At 37.0% G+C, this 17,490-nt stretch overlaps 2 protein-coding genes across 2 annotated transcripts; one reads left to right on the top strand and one right to left on the bottom strand.

Annotated features, from left to right (window-relative positions):
* Positions 1 to 1,715: 1,715 nt before the first annotated feature.
* LOC145781388 (selenoprotein S-like) lies at positions 1,716 to 5,587 on the bottom strand. Its single transcript, XM_082593180.1, has 6 exons — positions 5,429 to 5,587; positions 4,991 to 5,131; positions 4,587 to 4,693; positions 3,625 to 3,717; positions 2,910 to 2,979; positions 1,716 to 2,341 (listed from the first exon to the last, which is right to left on the bottom strand). The coding sequence occupies exons 1-6, from the start codon at positions 5,532 to 5,534 to the stop codon at positions 2,265 to 2,267; spliced, it is 594 nt and encodes a 197-aa protein (XP_082449306.1). The 5' UTR covers positions 5,535 to 5,587; the 3' UTR covers positions 1,716 to 2,264.
* Positions 5,588 to 9,326: 3,739 nt separating this feature from the next.
* Positions 9,327 to 15,752, top strand: LOC145780791 (ubiquitin-ribosomal protein eL40 fusion protein). Its single transcript, XM_082592431.1, has 5 exons — positions 9,327 to 9,351; positions 13,957 to 14,065; positions 14,179 to 14,265; positions 14,808 to 14,910; positions 15,615 to 15,752. Exons 2-5 carry the CDS (start codon positions 13,963 to 13,965, stop codon positions 15,706 to 15,708), a joined length of 387 nt encoding a protein of 128 aa, XP_082448557.1. The 5' UTR covers positions 9,327 to 9,351; positions 13,957 to 13,962; the 3' UTR covers positions 15,709 to 15,752.
* The last annotated feature ends 1,738 nt before the right edge of the window (positions 15,753 to 17,490 follow it).

Genomic DNA, 17,490 nt, shown 5'->3' with positions numbered 1-17,490 from the left:
GAGATTGGTTGATTCAGATTGCGAAATAACTATTTGCCAATGAAATGTTGCAATGATAATAAAATATAAGCTTTCCCTTACCCTACTTTTTTGAAAAGCTCTTGTGTACCGCAAAAATTAATTTAAAGAAAAAAGAAGTTTAACTTTGACGGGCGTCGAACCCTCGTTCTCACGATCAGTGGGCAGACGATGAAACCACTGAACCAACTGTGCCAACGAGAAAATGTTGCATTCACACGGTTTTAATACAAACTTTTACCAAAATATGCAAATGAGACAGGAATGTCGTGAGAAAAACAATTTCGCGGCCTGGCCCACCCACTTTTGAAAGCCAAATTTCTTTGATTTGCCGTTTTTGCTACCTTTTCAGAGAGGGAGTTCCAAAAAAAGGTCTTCACTCATTTGATTATCTTAGATAGCTCAATGATGATATCCAATCTTCAAACTTTTCTGTTGAGCCCACTATTGATGGGCAGCACGTGTGGGTGTGGTTGCGTGTGATTGGTGGAGCAATCTATCTATCAATACAATTATTCTCTATGGTTAGAACAGTGATATCATTACATATGCACGTAGCCTACTGTATAATGCTGCATTTTTTTTACTCCCAGGTGGTGTTATAACTGTGCGTGTATTGTTGCCTTTTTATTTGTGTGTACAGTACATTGCCACATTTTGTACAGCTCTATCTATAGAGCAATTCAACAATTTTGTAAATTTTTTTGATCAAATCCGGCCCAAAAATGGAAAATTTTGCCTGTTGGCACGAAAGGCAATTATGAAAACACAATGTGTAAACCAGGGGTCAGCAAACTTTTTCTAACAGCGGGCCAAAGCCAAATTTTACATGGTCATGGCGGGCCGTAGCGTATTAATACCAGTTTTGATAGATTCAGAGGCATGATTTCAAGGTGTTGACGTAGCCTAATGCCTTCAGAATATCGGCTAGTAATATCCTTGACGGGAATCAGCTGAACAAATTCTTAAACATCAAAATCTTTGTTTACTGCACGCGCAAATACTACCAGCTCAGCTGTCGTGTCTGTGCTCTCATCTATTGCCATTGCGAAGAACTGTAGATATACAATAACTTTTTGCTAGATGTTACGTTCTCCGATATCACTTCTTTTCGTCGAGTTACGGTTCTTGTTGAAAGACTTAGGCCTATATCTGAAAAGTAGTTTTTTTTTTCTCTGGACATATGTTTTAAATATCATCCATCTTACTCCTGTTCCCAAATTCTCCATCACTATACGATTTCTTGTCTTTTGCTATTAATTGTGCTACCTTGTAGCTAGCAAAAGAATTTCTGATTCATTGGTTTTTCCTTTCCTTTGTAACAGAGAAATTTGCTGTTTTAAAGCTATTTTTGAGTAGATTAAGTTGCCGTTCCTTGCTTGACCCATTAACTTGGAAGAAATAATATGTTTTGTATCATAATGGCGCTTTATGTTGAGTTCTTTGTTTATACAAACAGAAACGCTGCAAATCAAAGACGTGGGCCTACTAAAATGATTAATGAAAAGTACTTGTTCTTCCATTTGATTAGTACCTGTAATAAACCACTAGCCTGGCCAGTGGCCACATAGTTGGATTAACTGTGACTGCTGCGCCTCTGGGCCCACCTACTTTTAAAATGGTTCCTCCATCCCTGCTAACAGGGTTCTCGAAGTTCAACGGTACGACAATGTAGGTGAGAGAAAGGAGGCGTTACATATTTCGCATATTTTGTATATTTTCATAAGTGCACCATAAGGGCAAAAACAACGATCGTCGTCGACAAAAACTCAGCATATTTCCGAGCAATGTTAGCTTTTAAGGAACTTGCGTCAAAAGTACTTGCAGGAGAAAGCTTATTGGCAAAACACGGCGTTACACTTCTCGACGTAGGTCAGAAGAACTTAATTGCACCTATTCACAAAAAGTGGCCAATACATACGTAGTTACGTACTATCTGCTACATATTATTATAAAACGAATATCCAAAAAAACTGCAGTAGGTAAAGTGAGCTGTGCCCTACAATAAGCCTTTTTCTCCCGCAAATAATGTCAACTTGGATCTAAAATGAACGGACTTCAATACCACAACATCGAATCAATGTTGAGGTAATGAAGTTAGTTCAAAAGGGTAATCATGTGCATTTGTGAACAGCGAAGAGGACAGTGAATGAAAAAATGTACAACGAACTAATGTATGCTTGGCTTCTGTCCTCTTCCCGTTCACACAACCACTTGCATGGTTGAATGCACATGGGAAATTAACCTCATCCGCCAGCCGAGGGACGATTTTGTGACGGTCGCCATCTTGAAGACCCTCCGCTGCCACCCAGTGGATTAGAGTCTGAAACAAAGAAACTTTTTTTAAGGCTCAAGTTGTGAATAAAGACGTTCAGAAAGTCACTTCGTTCTAGCGTCACCCGAAGGCAAGTTTTGAAAAGGTACCATTAAAAAATCCCCTTCGAACTTTGTTGGTAATTACGGAAGAAAAAGGAGCATAGCAGTGGTGGGAATCAAACCCACGTCAATGAAATGACTACCACCGCCCTAACCCTCCGTGCCAATTCAGCCAGTAGCAAACCGATGAGTTAATTTAGCTATTGCCTTTTTCCTTTGTTGCTCAAAGGGGATTTTTTAATGGTACCTTTTAGAAAGTTGCCACCCGGAGCAGCCTTTGTAGTTCACGTGCTCACGGATGTACAAAAGGCTGGCCGTTTCTTTTCTAGCAAGCACTAGTAGGCTGGGGTTTGGCTTCTCCAGCAGAGAAACAAATTGATGCCCATGCACTTTTGAGAGCCCCATCTACAAAGCACCAAATAAAGTACATGCCACGGCTGTAGACGAAATAACCCTAGCTTGGCTTCTCCCTCATTTTTAAATATTTTTTTTACCAAAAAACTACACTTACGTACCGTAACTTCGCATAGGCTTTGCATCTTTATTTCGTCTGATAACGTTTGGCGTAGGATTAGAATCAGTTTTCTGCCAAAGTAATAGAAAACAATGAACAAGGAGGTAATTCTATACAAGTCACCATATCTTCCCACAAACAGTTGCTAGCAATGAGATAGTCCTATTTCATACTACATAAGCAAATTTAAACAAAGAAACTGCCACTATAGCTAACGTATCAACTGAAAAGTCACATAAAAAAGAAATATCTTGTACTGGGTAGCAAATGAAATGTGCAGTTGCCTCACAAAACAACAAAAGCTCATTGCGTACTACAAAAGAGAAACTTCCTCGTTCTTTTATGCGAAAAAAAGCAGTCCTTTTCACTTTGAACGTTCGCCGATATTGAATAAGAGTAAAGTAATAACAATCATGCTTTTATTTGTGTCCATTGCCATAACATACAGTAGACTGCGGTCACAGATGCAATACAACAGCAAGCAGCGAAGTGACATATAGTCTTCGAGTCAGCTGCTCCCCTTAGTTTGGCTTGCCATTAAGTGTCTTTGCCGAGACACAGCTGCGTGCTCTGAGGCGGAGTCAGATCCTTTCGAACGTCGCGCAGACGTTCTCACCACTCGGATACACAATGTTGAATCAATGTAAAAAAGCACGTTTTGCAAGCTGAGGTGTGGAACCGAACACGTATGAAGTTAAATACATCACTCCACTGACCAATTCTATCTTGTGCAATGTGTTGGATTGTGACTTTCCGTGCTTCATCGCATCGTGGTCGTTTATCTTCTGAGATCGCTTTTGTTCTTCCAGCTGTGATCGACAAGCAAACGCGCGTAAGAAATTTGGCAAAAATAAATTTGACACCAATAAAAATATCAGGCATTCTCCATATCAGGTATACCAGTGTGTGTTTTACAGCACAACGCACGAAAGTGCGCTTGTTTAAATATATGTTGCATCGGCCTGGTGGTTAGTGCGTTCACCTCTACATCGGTTGACTTGAGTTCAATACTCTGTCGGGTCATACCAAAGACCTTTTAAAAGTGGTTCTAAATCTTACCCCTGTTTGGCACTCAGCAAAGGAGTAAATTCAGGGTAATGATGTACTAGGCTACACCTGTATACGGCTGCGTTGACTGGTTTCTAGGGCACTGAGAGCAACGGATATCCTGTTTGCTACTATTCGGAGAAATGCCAATTCAGAGATACTTAAAATCTCACAGTGGCCTCTGTTTATTCAAAGAAATTATCATATAACAGAGGTTAATCAAATAAAGTCTCAACGAAAAAAACAAAACAGTTGTCAAACGGTGTTCCATGATTAACAGTAGTGGACTGGTTAATCAAATGAACTCTCAACTAAAGTTGCTAGATAAATCGATATATAGCATGCACCTGAGATATCAGCTAATTTACATCTTTCTCACTCGATCTCACTGAAACAATAACTGTCTCGTTTGCATAGGTATGGGAAGGAAACACAAAAACCATGTACCCAAATGATCCCTACAAATTCTCTAAATAAACAGAAACCGGTGGACGCAGCGCTATGTAGAAACACCCACATGATGATATATAAAACTGTTTGATTTATTAATCATACAAAACTGGAGAAAATTTACCATATTTAAAAAGGTTACTAGAAAGTACATTTCTCCAGTTTTGTGAATAATAGTTACCTCTTGAAGTTTTTCAGCTTTCACTCTAACTTGTGCGTCATATCTTTCCTGCATGCGTTGTCTTGCCTTATCCATGGCTATCATTCTTGCTTCGATTTGGTCAGGATCTACAAACACAACAAAATAATGTAATTTCATATCATCAGCAAGGGGAAGTTCTGGTGATGAAGTTAATTCAAAGACTGATTGCAAAAAATAATTTTTTGATAGGTTATTGTTAAGTTTGCATAGTTTTTTGCATGAACTACCACATTGTGATAGCTTCAATTACCACCTGCAAGTAAAAGTTGCTGAATGGAAACATATTTCACCATCAAAATCTTTAATCTAAAAATATTACAAAATTGTAACGACCTTACAATTTAGATGCTGACACAACCAACAGGTCCAAGAAAATTGCTTACTCAAAGAGTCAGTGACGTCGTAAGCTCGCTTGCGGTGATTAAAAAACTTCATGATGTGGCCTCTCACATTTGTCCAAAGCACCATTGCAAATATTGAACCGAGTAAAAGAAACCAGCCATATACTTCAAGAAACGACACCACTGAAACCAAAGAAAATATGATAATGGTAGTTGTACTTAATAGAGGGTTTTAGTATCAACTTTACATCAAATACTGTTATTATAAACTGCAACAACTGTGATACGATGCCTGCTGCAAATAAAATAAACTTATCTCACATGGAAACTTTTTCAACCTACTTATTTTTAGTTATATACTCACAGCGTTTACCAGTAATATTAAAAATATGATAAGAACCATGCATAGCATACGGTAGGTAGGTCCAAACAAAGTTGCAAAATACATAGCCTTCATTGTTAAACAGGCAGCATACTTACATGATGAAAGCGCTGTACCAAAGAAGTATGGATTTTCATTGACAAGTGGTCTGTTGTTAGTTGCTTCATTTGGATCAGCTCTTAAAACATCTTCTTCAGGATCCATGTTAAAAGAAAATTCAGTACACCAACAAATTTTAAAGCAGATACTACAAGATATTTCTTGTAAATACAATAAAAAATTCAAATAAAAGGATTTATATAAATAGCAGCTTTATACTATTTTCTCCAAACAGGCAACTTTCAACCCATCTGTTATTTCTTAAAACTCCAATATACCGCTACCAACAGATACAAAAACTCTCACAGAACCAACAGATACAAAAAGTCAGGAAGAACTGTTTTCAATTAGAATTCTCTATCTCATAGTGCAGTGGTCTATAGTAGTTCACCTAGACTTTAACCAGATTCGGATAATTAAATCCTTTTTTCTAGATCTAGCTGAAAATAATATGGCACAGCTGATCACAAGTGAGGATGTGTTATCTTGATTCAGCATGTTTGTTCATTAGAAACTATCCATTGCACAGAATTGGCTAGTGCAATCTGTATGACCAGGGGCGCAGTCAGCAAAGCAATTGCCCCCTCCCTCGAAATATTTTTGTCTATGCAACCGGCTAAAAGACTTATGGTATAAGCTATTGAAAAGCTGTAGAAAAATAAGCTTTTCCCTCTCTGTTGTTACAGAATTATTTGACAAAGTTTTATTATTGATTTGGGCTGACAGTCCTCTCAGAATGCACAATTTAAGAGTATTTTTTTCAAAAATTTCTGGGAGAGACCCTTCAGGCCCCACGAATCTGCTACAATAGGCTACTCATTTGTCTTTCATGAATTATTTTACTGCCCACGCCCATGCGTATGACCAGTCAAAAGCCTTATCATGAATGATTGTTTAAGGTTGATAGTCGATACTGTTAGTGCCTTCGTTTATGATGTCACTGTAGCTGTTGTCCCCCTGGAAAAGGCCTTGCCCTTTCTTTACCCCTCTGTAAAATGGATCTGGTTACGCCACTGTCTACTTGTAAGCTTATCACCGATCTGTAAGTCCGCAGGCGACAGTAGGTAACACATAATAAGGTAGGGTAAGGGGAACCAACTTCCACATTTATGCCTTCCACTCCATTGTAATAACATCAGATGATGTAGGCTAATCCTGCATTGTTTTCAATTTCAGCACCTCACCTATGAACTACTGAAGCTATTCAACACAAGGTCTTAAAACAGCTGTAAGACAGTGCTAACTAGTAAACTACACTATAGTGATGTAGATTATGGCTGTGGGAAATGGAAAGTAAATATTATGATTCAGCGAAAAATCGGGCTTGCTTACGTCTTACTTCTGCTCCATTATGGTATCCTGACATAATGAATTACATAAAGCAGGCTTGTCAGCAATAGTGTGTCGCCCAACTTAATAATAATGCACAGGGAATGCTACTAAAAAACAGCTAAGTTTTTCAAATTAAGGTTAAAGATTGTTTTTTCAGGAGAAGGATATGTAGTGCGGAGTTGTATTTTCACCCACCCTTCCGACACACATACCCCCAAAGACAGTGGCGTACGCAAGGAGGGGAGATTTGTGGTTTAACCCTCCTATTAAGTTTGTATTGTTTTATGGCTTATCATGACTTTCTTTAAATTAGCTTTCCTTAATTCTCCTTAGTTTTCATGTAAATCAAGTTTTGTAAACATGTAATTGTGTTATGATACAGCAAATATAGCAAAGAAACTGTCTGCGACGAAACTAAAAAGTAAAAAATGAGTAGCTGGCATCGCAATTTTTGTTTTCTTTTGTTGTTTGTAAGTTTTTTACGGCTGCTTGAAGCTAATCTGTAAGCTATTGTGGACCCAGGCTCATCACCAGCTTGAATAACCGTTCTGTTTTTCACCGTTTGATTGAGCATCTCCTGGATCCTAGCATGAGCAACTTCAATGTTACGTTGAAACGTTTTCAAAACAATGTTGTGTTTCATTTTGACAGAAAATAGTTTTATCTTCTTTAATTTCGAGATCTCAGCCACTTGGTTTCGCTATGCGCTGAAAAGAAATTAAAATGTCAATGCATGAGAATCGTAGGCTACAGTCTAACTTACAAGGTAGGCTATAAAGCGTGAAGACAAAAATGCGTGAGATTGCGTAAAAAATGTTTATTTTAAGATAGACTGACTACTTTCACTTAGAGATGTTTCAAACAAGACACCATCTATTTCAAAGTTTTATTTTGTCTGATAAATAAATAATAATTCATCACAGGGTTTGTAAAGATTTTTATCATCTTTAACCATAGTTAACAAATATACTTAATATATTTATTAACTATGCTTTAACCCACTTTTTTCTGTCCCAAAGTAAAAGCAAAGCACTGCAAAGAGTATTTTAAATTCCTTTTTTCTACAAAGTGCAATCTTAACATAACTTAAATGATAAACGTTTTCGTGCTTCACAGGAAACATTGGCCAAGTTCTGAATCAACACTGGACTGCATTCATGATTTACATTGCACACTGGCATCATAGTTAATAAATATACTTATTAACTATGCTGGCATTAACCAAAAAAATTTTAACGCAAAAAACGTAATTCTAAATGTTCGTCAAGCTTTCTCGACCATCTTGTAGCTCTAATCATTAGCACAATGACAAGTCGACGTTTAGTGATCTGTCATAAGCCCAGTTTGATTTCAGCCTTGAAGTAAATGCTGGTTAGGCTACGATTAGAATGGATTCATGAGTTTTTTTCAACCTTCCCCATGAAAAATCTCTGCATCTATCTGTAAATTTTACATTTTTTTTTGTTGAGAAAATTCATTCTTTCACAAAATTAAGATTGGGCTCATAAAATACGTCTTGTCTATATCATGCAAGCAAAACATTCGATCGCAATATTGTGCATTGCTGCAGAACGAACCATTATCACAATTTTATTATTTTTTGTATTTTAATTTTAAATTTACTTTGGAGACTTTTTCTAGATAGAAGCCAGGGATTTCCAAAAGTACCTTATTTGTAATTTTATTAACCAACGTAACTGAGCAACACAACACAACATTTTTCATTATAAACACAAAAAATAGCGAATGTTTTCGGCTATGCATATAGCCCTTATAAAGCCTTTAATTTAAAAGATATATTGTAGAATATTAGAAATACTATTGTGCTGCGTAATATTTCAGTTATCATCCCGTGTGTGAGCAAGTTAAACAGCTTCTAAAATGCTCAAATTATAGACTATAATTTTTACCATATTTTTTTTTACAAGCTTGATAAGGGCTATGCATACGGTATCCGAAAACATTGGCTATTTTTATTATGTTAAATGCTGTGGTGTTGCTCAGTTATGTCTGTTTATGGTTTCAAAAAGTAACCTCTCTACCTAAATTGTATACCTATGTGATTTTGGTAGTGACTATAGCGAGTAGTCTTTGTATGGACATTGGTGTTTGTGTAGGGTTTACCCTACATTTGTACTTGATGTTCAGAAACAAAAGTAAACTGAACGAAACTTTACTTATCTCGCTTGTTGCTTTTAACTGTTCAACGTTTTTTAGGCATTTAGTTATTTATTTTTGTTCGGATGTAAAACAAAGCGTACACAAAAAAAGGAAAACATAGCCTAAAGTGTGATGCAGGCGCCACTGTGCAAGCTCCTTTTTACTTTGAGTACAAAACGACTCTTCAGTCTCGAGCACTTCTCAGCTTTATTGTTTTGCTTATTTGTAGATACCAGATTAGTTATAGAAAGTGCCATTATCGTTTTGAGTAAACAAACAACAAAATTAAACAGAGTAACTGTTTTTAATCAAAGAAATATAAATCCTTTAACAAAAAGAAATAAATTTTACATGACTCTGTATGACTATATAATGTTGGCAAATTTATGTTCATCCACACTTCTTTCATTTCTCGGTTTGGCGAAAATCGGTTAGTGAGATTTTTCTTTCTTATTTGTATTTGTGGTCTTGCTGTAAGCAAGCGTAGTTTATTGAAAATGTCATAGCATATTGCCACGCATGTTGGTGCATTTTGTATTATGCCAATACAAAAGAAAAAAAAAATGCTTAGACTAGGACCTATGGCCCTGTACCTTAAAAGTTTGTGCATTTAGACAAGTGCCTCAACCATCTGATTGATTGAATCTTAATTCTTGGACTGGGAAAGCTTCTTGTAGAGCTTAATCCTGGCAGTTTCGCATATTTTTAGAGGCTTTGAATCACTGACGCAGGCCCAGTCACTGAGATTGAAAAACTAAAAGACATACATAACATTGAAATAAAAAAACATAGGCAGTGGCTATTTAACCGGCTCCGGTCTTTGAATCTGAAACACTATTTGACCGGTCATGACGTCACTACATAAGCACTTTTTTCTCTTTCAAAGCAAAGGACGATAAGCGCCTTAAGTTTTAAATTCAAAACGATCTCTTCAACCGAGTCCGTGGCGCATACGTAACGTCTCAGGCTGCTATTCTAGAGGGAATGAGTTCGATACTATCTGGAAGCGCTCTTTTTTTTTTTTAACTAAATTTTGACCCAAAGTGCATTTTTGTCGTCAATTTTTAATTGGCAGTGGCTATTTGACCGGCTCCGGTCTTTGAATCTGAAACACTATTTGACCGGTCATGACGTCACTACATAAGCACTTTTTTCTTTTTCTCTTTCAAAGCAAAAGACGATAAGCGCCTTAAGTTTTAAATTCAACACGTTTTCTTCAACTGAGTCCGTGGCGCATACGTAACGTCTCGGGCTTCGATTTTAGAGGGAATGAGTTTGATACTATCCAGAAGCGTTTTTTTTTTTTTTTTTTAACTAAATTTTGACCCAAAGTGCATTTTTGTCGTCAATTTTTAATTTGAGTAGCCTACAGCCCATTTTTTTAAATCTTTCCAAATGTGAGTAATAAAGTTAAGTTTTTTTAATTTGTGAATAAAAGAATAACAGTTAACCTCTCAAGTACATGTAGCTCCACACAGAGTGAAATTTACATACCTTTTGACTCCTTTTTATTTCTTTAAAAGTAATATCTAAAAAGACATTATTGACCCAAAAAGAATGTCTAAAAAGACATTATGAAAAGCAACTACGGACAAAGGCCAGTGTTTCGATCTCCCGACCTCTTCAGCGTAGCCGTAGCGTAGTAAAGTACTAAAGTGAAAGTGGAAAGTTGTCTTGAAGGGTTGGTTGAGATGATGATTTGAAACTTGACTGATTGTTGTGCGACAATGAGACTGGATTTAATTTTTAACTTCGGACTTCAGCGAAACGTAATCTTACAGCCTATTATTTAGAAGGCGTGATTTTTTCAGAGAATTTGTGCTAAGAAATGAAAGGAATTTGTTAAAAAAAGACTAGAAAAAACTTTTTTAATTCGTTTTGAAACTTTTTTATTCACTTGTTGATTCATTCAGATTCATATCAGTTTGTAGATAAAAAAAAAAAAAACGGAACGCTTCCGGATAGTATCGAACTCATTCCCTCTAGAATGGAAGCCCGAGACGTTACGTATGCGCCACGGACTCAGTTGAAGAAAACGTGTTGAATTTAAAACTTAAAGCGCTTATCGTCTTTTGCTTTCTTCTTCTTCGTTTGAACCTTGTTCTTCGCCACTTCAAGGGTCGAGGGGCTCTGCCTTTTACCATCCTTGGGCAGTGGCGGCGACGCGGTCTAGATGTTTGGGCAGGTGTCGAGCAGCCATTGAATTGATTCGTCATCCAATTCACGCAGACCACGCACACCATTTGGCGCATGGTAGATGGCGCAGTTACAGATGGTGTGGTCTACGGTTTGTTCCTCCATGCCACACTCACATGCTTTGAAAGAGAAAAAGAAAAAAGTGCTTATGTAGTGACGTCATGACCGGTCAAATAGTGTTTCAAATTCAAAGACCGGAGCCGGTCAAATAGCCACTGCCTTTTTAATTTGAGTAGCCTACAGCCCATTTTTTAAAATCTTTCCAAATGTGAGTAATAAAGTTAAGTTTTTTTAATTTGTGAATAAAAGAATAACAGTTAACCTCTCAAGTACATGTAGCTCCACACAGAGTGAAATTTACATGCCTTTTGACTCCTTTTTATTTCTTTAAAAGTAATATCTAAAAATACATTATTGACCCAAAAAGAATGTCTAAAAAGACATTATGAAAAGCAACTACGGACAAAGGCCAGTGTTTCGATCTCCTGACCTCTTCAGCGTAGCGTAGTAAAGTGAAAGTGGAAAGTTGTCTTGAAGGGTTGGTTGAGATGATGATTTGAAACTTGACTGATTGTTGTGCGACAATGAGACTGGATTTAATTTTTAACTTCGGACTTCAGCGAAACGTAATCTTAGGGAACGTTCAAATATTACGTAACGCTTTTTTTCCGAATTTTTGACCCTCCCCCATGTAACGCCAACGTAACGCATTTTTCAATCCCCCCCCCTCCCCCATGTAACGCTTTTTCACTACGAATTCAGCACAAAAAACTACCATTCCGTACTCGAAAGCGTTACGTAACGTTTTGCTTGAACCCCCTCCCCCCCGATGTGACGCTAACGTAACGCTTTGCATAAACCCCCCTCCCCCTCGAAGGCGTTACGTAATATTTGAACGTTCCCTTACAGCGTATTAGAAGGTGTGATTTTTTCAGAGAATTTGTGCTAAGAAATGAAAGGAATTTGTTAAAAACAAAGACTAGAAAAAACTTTTTTAATTCGTTTTGAAACTTTTTTATTCACTTGTTGATTCATTCATATCAGTTTGTATCCTTTTGTAGTTAAAAAAAAAACAAACAAAGAACGCTTCTAGATAGTATCGAACTCATTCCCTCTAGAGTGGCAGCCCGAGACGTTACGTATGCGCCACGGACTCAGTTGAAGAAAACGTGTTGAATTTAAAACTTAACGCGCTTATCGTCTTTTGCTTTGAAAGAAAAAAGTGCTTATGTAGTGACGTCATGACCGGTCAAATAGTGTTTCAGATTCAAAGACCGGAGCCGGTCAAATAGCCACTGCCAAAAACATATGTACAAACTTCATATGAATGAGTATCCGTCTACGTATTGTGATTTATTTACAAATGCTTCATCTATTCATCAGCATAACACAAGATATCAAACAAGCAACAACTATTTTATAAATAGATCAAACACAGAATTTGGCAAAAAGTCCATGCAGGTATTGGGACCCATGTTCTGGTCAGAGGTTCCAAGTAGGCTAAAAAACTTATTATTTCATTGTTTCAAAAAAGAGATCAAAACCTTAATTTTACAAAGCTACAGTGCGTCGTAAGTGATATGTTATGGAAACCAACTTGTCAGTTTCTTTGGAAACTTGATTATTCTCTGCTTGCTTCATGGAATTTTGTGTTTAGGCCTACGTTATCAATATGTTTTTTTTGTGCGTATGCTGTTGTAGAAGCGCGGGAACGTTTCAATTATTTTATTTTTTCTCTTGTAAGCTTATTTTATATGGCAAAATCATCATTTCCGTAGGGTGGCAATTGACTAGTAGACCGTATTGTCGTCTCATTGTCTCCCTGTTAGTATGGGAACCTGTGTAACTTTTGTACTGTGTATATTACATATTTCAAACATGTACCTATGTTCCTGTTACTGACAAATAAAACATTGATTGGTTGACAGAGTGAAGTTTCCGATTTTTGAAGTGTTGTTACTAGAAAATGATTCCATCCATTAGATGCTGCTAAATGGAGAGCAGTCCTTAAAATGCGTTGCTCAAGCGCACACCCCGAGAGTCGAACCAGCGCGGCTTGATCTTAAAGCTTCTTTGTTCCAGAAGTGACGCGCTAACCAATTGAGCTGTCGGGGCTGACATGCAAACAATTTAATTAAACTGTTTGCTCGGGTAATTTAGCCACAAGTAATCATATATCCTCAAATGTTTCATTGCAAAATTTTGAACCGACAACAAATAAATTTCTAGACTAAATTGTCAACTGTTTTGTTGAAGATCACTAGATGTTCTGAGAGGTTTATATGATACACTCTTGTCATCTCTGTGAGACAGTATAAATATTTGCGTAGCTGGTTCAAGATTCAATCATTTTGTAAGATTAGCCTGATTGCAAACTATAGTAGTAGTTTGCACTTCACAGCAACCGCAAAACTAGCCAAGATCTTATACTAAAAAGTTTTTTTTCTTGTGTTTAGAAATATTTTTTCAACAAGTACAAAAAAGTTGAAAATCACGTTGGAGTCTCCTAAATTGTACAGCCAAATTAATTAGTTATGAAATCCAATGGTGAAGAGATAATTTATGTGGCTGTTTTTAGCTAAAAATTTGTATTACGGTATACCAAATGACAAAATTTTGTCAAACAGTTGAAAAATTTTTTTAGTAAGTTGTAGGTGTTAAGCTCTCTAACTCTGTGTACACGACAAGAAAACAAATGCTGGAAATTTGCATTAAGTGCATGTGAACACAAAATTGCATGTACTCATACGGTACTTTTGCAAAGTAGCTTTGAAATTGTTTGTGCATGCAACTACAGGCATTATGTAAAATTTACCTGTCTTTTGTTTCACCTTTGCAGATAAGGATGCAGATTTTTGTGAAAACCCTTACTGGGAAGACCATTACTCTCGAGGTTGAGGCCTCCGACAGCATTGACAATGTCAAGCAAAAAATTCAAGACAAAGAAGGTATACACAATAGATATATTTTGAAAGAAGCTTTTTGAACAGTTTGCTTTAAATTCAAACTAGAAAAAGTTACGCACATTAATCTCTAAGTGTAAATCATTAAACTTTAATAGGTATTCCTCCCGATCAACAACGTTTGATTTTTGCTGGTAAGCAATTGGAAGATGGAAGGACTTTGAGTGACTACAACATACAGAAAGGTATGGAACCACCTATTTTTTTACTATTAAAGGTACTGTATCGTCTTAGAAACTTTGAGGACTGATGACAAATAATTCTGTGTTTTCTCAAACTTTGTATTGCAACTATATATCATATCACCTTGTATGCTGTTTCAGCTCCTTAACTTATGGAAACGTACATGTTATCACTTCTCGATCTGTATTCTGTATTTTACAAGTTTCTCTACAAAAATTTGTCTGAAAATTCATTGGACTTTACATTTGCAAAAAATAAAGTGTTTAATTTTCTCTGTGTTTAAGATTTATATTTCTTGGAAGTGCAATGGTGTTTATTTCTGGAAGAGTAAATGACAAGACATGTTCTAAAGAAGTTAAGGAATGTTAAGATGGATTATTTTAAGATTTTTAAAGAATGTTATTTTGTCTAATGTTTCTGCAGTAATACTTAGTGATGGGACTTTTTTGTAAACGGGTAAAAGTTTTGCACTTGAGATTTGAATATATTCTTCAACAGTCATGCAAAAGATAAGTTATTAACTTTCAATTTCATTATATTTTAGAATCGACCTTGCATTTGGTGCTTCGTCTTCGTGGTGGTGTCATTGAACCCAGCATGAGACTCTTGGCCCAAAAATACAATTGTGACAAAATGATTTGTCGAAAGTGAGTGACCGACTGTATTAATGCGAAGAGGACTTATTTTAACTGTATACACCAGTTTTGCTTTGTTTGACAGTAGCCTACCTACTTTAAGCAAAATGTGACTTATGTGTAAAGTGACAAAATGTAATCAACATCTGCAGATCTTAAATCAAAAATCTAGATTCTTCTACACCTACTTTCATAACTTTGTTTATGTGAGTTCCTACCACAGGCATATTGCTCTTTGTATTTTAATAGCATCGGTGAAAGCTATCTGTCTATTTGTCATATATTTAGATAATTTTTGATCTCATCTTGTAATTAGCATCCGGCTGCATAGCCGAGTGGTGAGAGCCCTGTAACAGCAATCAAAAGGGCGCGCCGGTTTGACACCGCTCAAGAGCACGAGGCTGTGTCTTGTGACAGGACACTTAAAGACATACCTGAAGGTGGACACGAAGATTGTCTTTCTTGCCTTCCTGTCCACTTAATTTAAATCTTCAACCAGATGTAATTCTGGATACAAGAAACAAACTTAGCATTGCCTTGATTCAGTTTGCATATCCCTCTACAGAATTTCACCTCTTAGTCTCTTAATTATGTAATCAACAATGGACCTCCACCAGAAACAATATGATGTGAGGATTTGCTCTATAGGTTTCTCTGCTTTAGATTTTCACGTATCCCTCTACTGTTGCCGTTCAATTATCTACTGTAACTTTCAGGTGTTACGCCCGACTTCACGCCCGTGCAACCAATTGCAGGAAGAAGAAATGCGGCCACACGAACCATTTGCGCCCCAAGAAGAAGCTGAAGTAATTGTTTAATTTGTGGAGGCGGATTAAATCAGTTCTAAGAACTCAGTGTTGTCTCATGCAGAATGAAGATGTTGAGAGTAAAAATAAAGCCGTTTGGAAATGCAGGATTGCTATTTCAGTTGTGTGACGCATGGCTACCTAAAGATACGGCCTGATTTGTCACATTTTGCAAAAATTTCCAGATTTTGCTAACTTTGGGCGAACGTTTAAATAAATTTTTCTAAAAATTAGATTCTTATGCTTTCTTTACTGTTTCCCCCAGACGACACAATAGGTTAATTTGGATTTCGAAGATTTTTGTCAAACTGTTAATTTTTCAATAACAGTCTGATTTAGCGTTTTTGAACTTACTTTTTCTCGTTTGCTACTGCTTCCCCAAGGCAACAAAAAGCTTTTACAGCAGTAGGAAACGGCAAAAAGTAAAAAATCTCAGAAAATGTCAAACACTAGCAGTAGCTGTGACAAATCAGACCGCATTTCCAGGTGGCCATGTGTGACGTTTGTTAGACTTTGGCTAAAGCTTGAACTTCCCTTCTATAAAGCTTTTAAAACGTTCGAATCGGTATGAAACTCACTAGCCAGCTTGAAAAACTATCCTTGAATGCGTTGCTCGAGAGCATACCACCGGAAATCTTTAGTTGTGCTGATTTGCTCAGTTACGGTACGACGGAAATTCACAAACTGTCCAGTACGGTTCCAATGCCCAAAAATATATTGCCTGTTCAAAGCTGGGTACTTTCGCGAAATCAAACAGTAAGGTCTTCAATTAATTCTCCAGAATTTTTTTGTTGCGGACAGTGTTGGTTTTTGCGAAGGGGTATTTCGAAGATCGGGAAGATATTAGGGTTCAGTCCATTTGTTTGATTTCATTTGGCACTCCGAAACAAAACCCGATGATGATGGTTCTGCCTGACTCCTATTTCAAGTCACCGGTATTTGAACCGCAATCTTCCTTGGCAAATTTAGAACAACGTAATTTTACAATGCTAACAAATTAACCAATCACGAGAAGCCAGATAGAACTTCTTTCAACAAAAAATTTTGAAAAACAAACCTATCGTGAACTAATAATAATGTTACGATTTTATTTATAGTCGCTCTACAACTGCTAAGATATTTTAGCGGCAGGGCTTAGGCTTATTTTTATCAGACTTAGAATGTTACCACAGTGATTATGAGCCTGCCGATCCTCAGTTCCTCACTGCGTCATGCAAGAAAGAACAGAGAGAAAACTTTTATTTCGTCTGATGCGAGAATAGTATGATACAGTGATAAAAAAATAGCCTAGATACCCCAACAGACAAGAAGCAGCGAAGACTAGGCTATATCAGTCATAAAGTCAGCTGTCACAAATGTCAAGCATCGACAAATTACATGTCAGTTGTTTTTCCCCTTGTTGGTGCCAAATTTATGTAAGGTATTTACCCTGCCGTTCACCACATGCTCAAAACAGCACAATCGATTTTGTTTTTAAAGTCTGTTGATTGGTTTTGAATCCTTATCCTCGGACTGACGAAGTAGAGGTTTTTGACGCAGAGCCGGTTACCGAGATTGACAGAATGAAGTATCCGATTGTTAAAGTGTTGTTGTCGGGGAATTATCCATTCATTAGGTACCGCTAAATGGAGAGCAGTCCTTAAAATTCTTTGCTCAAGCGCACACTTTGAGATTCGAACCAGCGCTGCTTGATCTTAAAGCTTCTTTCACAAAAGCCAGCGCTAACCAACTGAGCAGTCGGGGCGATACTTGGACAAGTCTTGGGTATGAGTCGATTTCAGGTCTA

This window comes from Aplidium turbinatum, chromosome 12, assembly GCF_918807975.1.
Source record: "Aplidium turbinatum chromosome 12, kaAplTurb1.1, whole genome shotgun sequence".
In the NCBI taxonomy this organism is placed as follows: Eukaryota; Metazoa; Chordata; class Ascidiacea; order Aplousobranchia; family Polyclinidae; genus Aplidium; species Aplidium turbinatum.
Note: the sequence above shows the minus strand (reverse complement) of the source record. Positions and strands in the feature narration are given on the sequence as shown.

Coding starts and splice junctions, on each gene's coding strand:
- LOC145781388 (XM_082593180.1), bottom strand. CDS start 5,534: ATGGATCCTGAAGAAGATGTTTTAAGAGCTGATCCAAATGAAGCAACT. Junction 4,694..4,990: donor CGACGTCACTGACTCTTTGA/GTAAGCAATTTT, acceptor TTGTGTTTGTAG/ATCCTGACCAAATCGAAGCA. Junction 2,342..2,909: donor AAAGCCTATGCGAAGTTACG/GTACGTAAGTGT, acceptor TCTTTGTTTCAG/ACTCTAATCCACTGGGTGGC.
- LOC145780791 (XM_082592431.1), top strand. CDS start 13,963: ATGCAGATTTTTGTGAAAACCCTTACTGGGAAGACCATTACTCTCGAG. Junction 14,066..14,178: donor AAAAATTCAAGACAAAGAAG/GTATACACAATA, acceptor AAACTTTAATAG/GTATTCCTCCCGATCAACAA. Junction 14,266..14,807: donor TGACTACAACATACAGAAAG/GTATGGAACCAC, acceptor ATTATATTTTAG/AATCGACCTTGCATTTGGTG.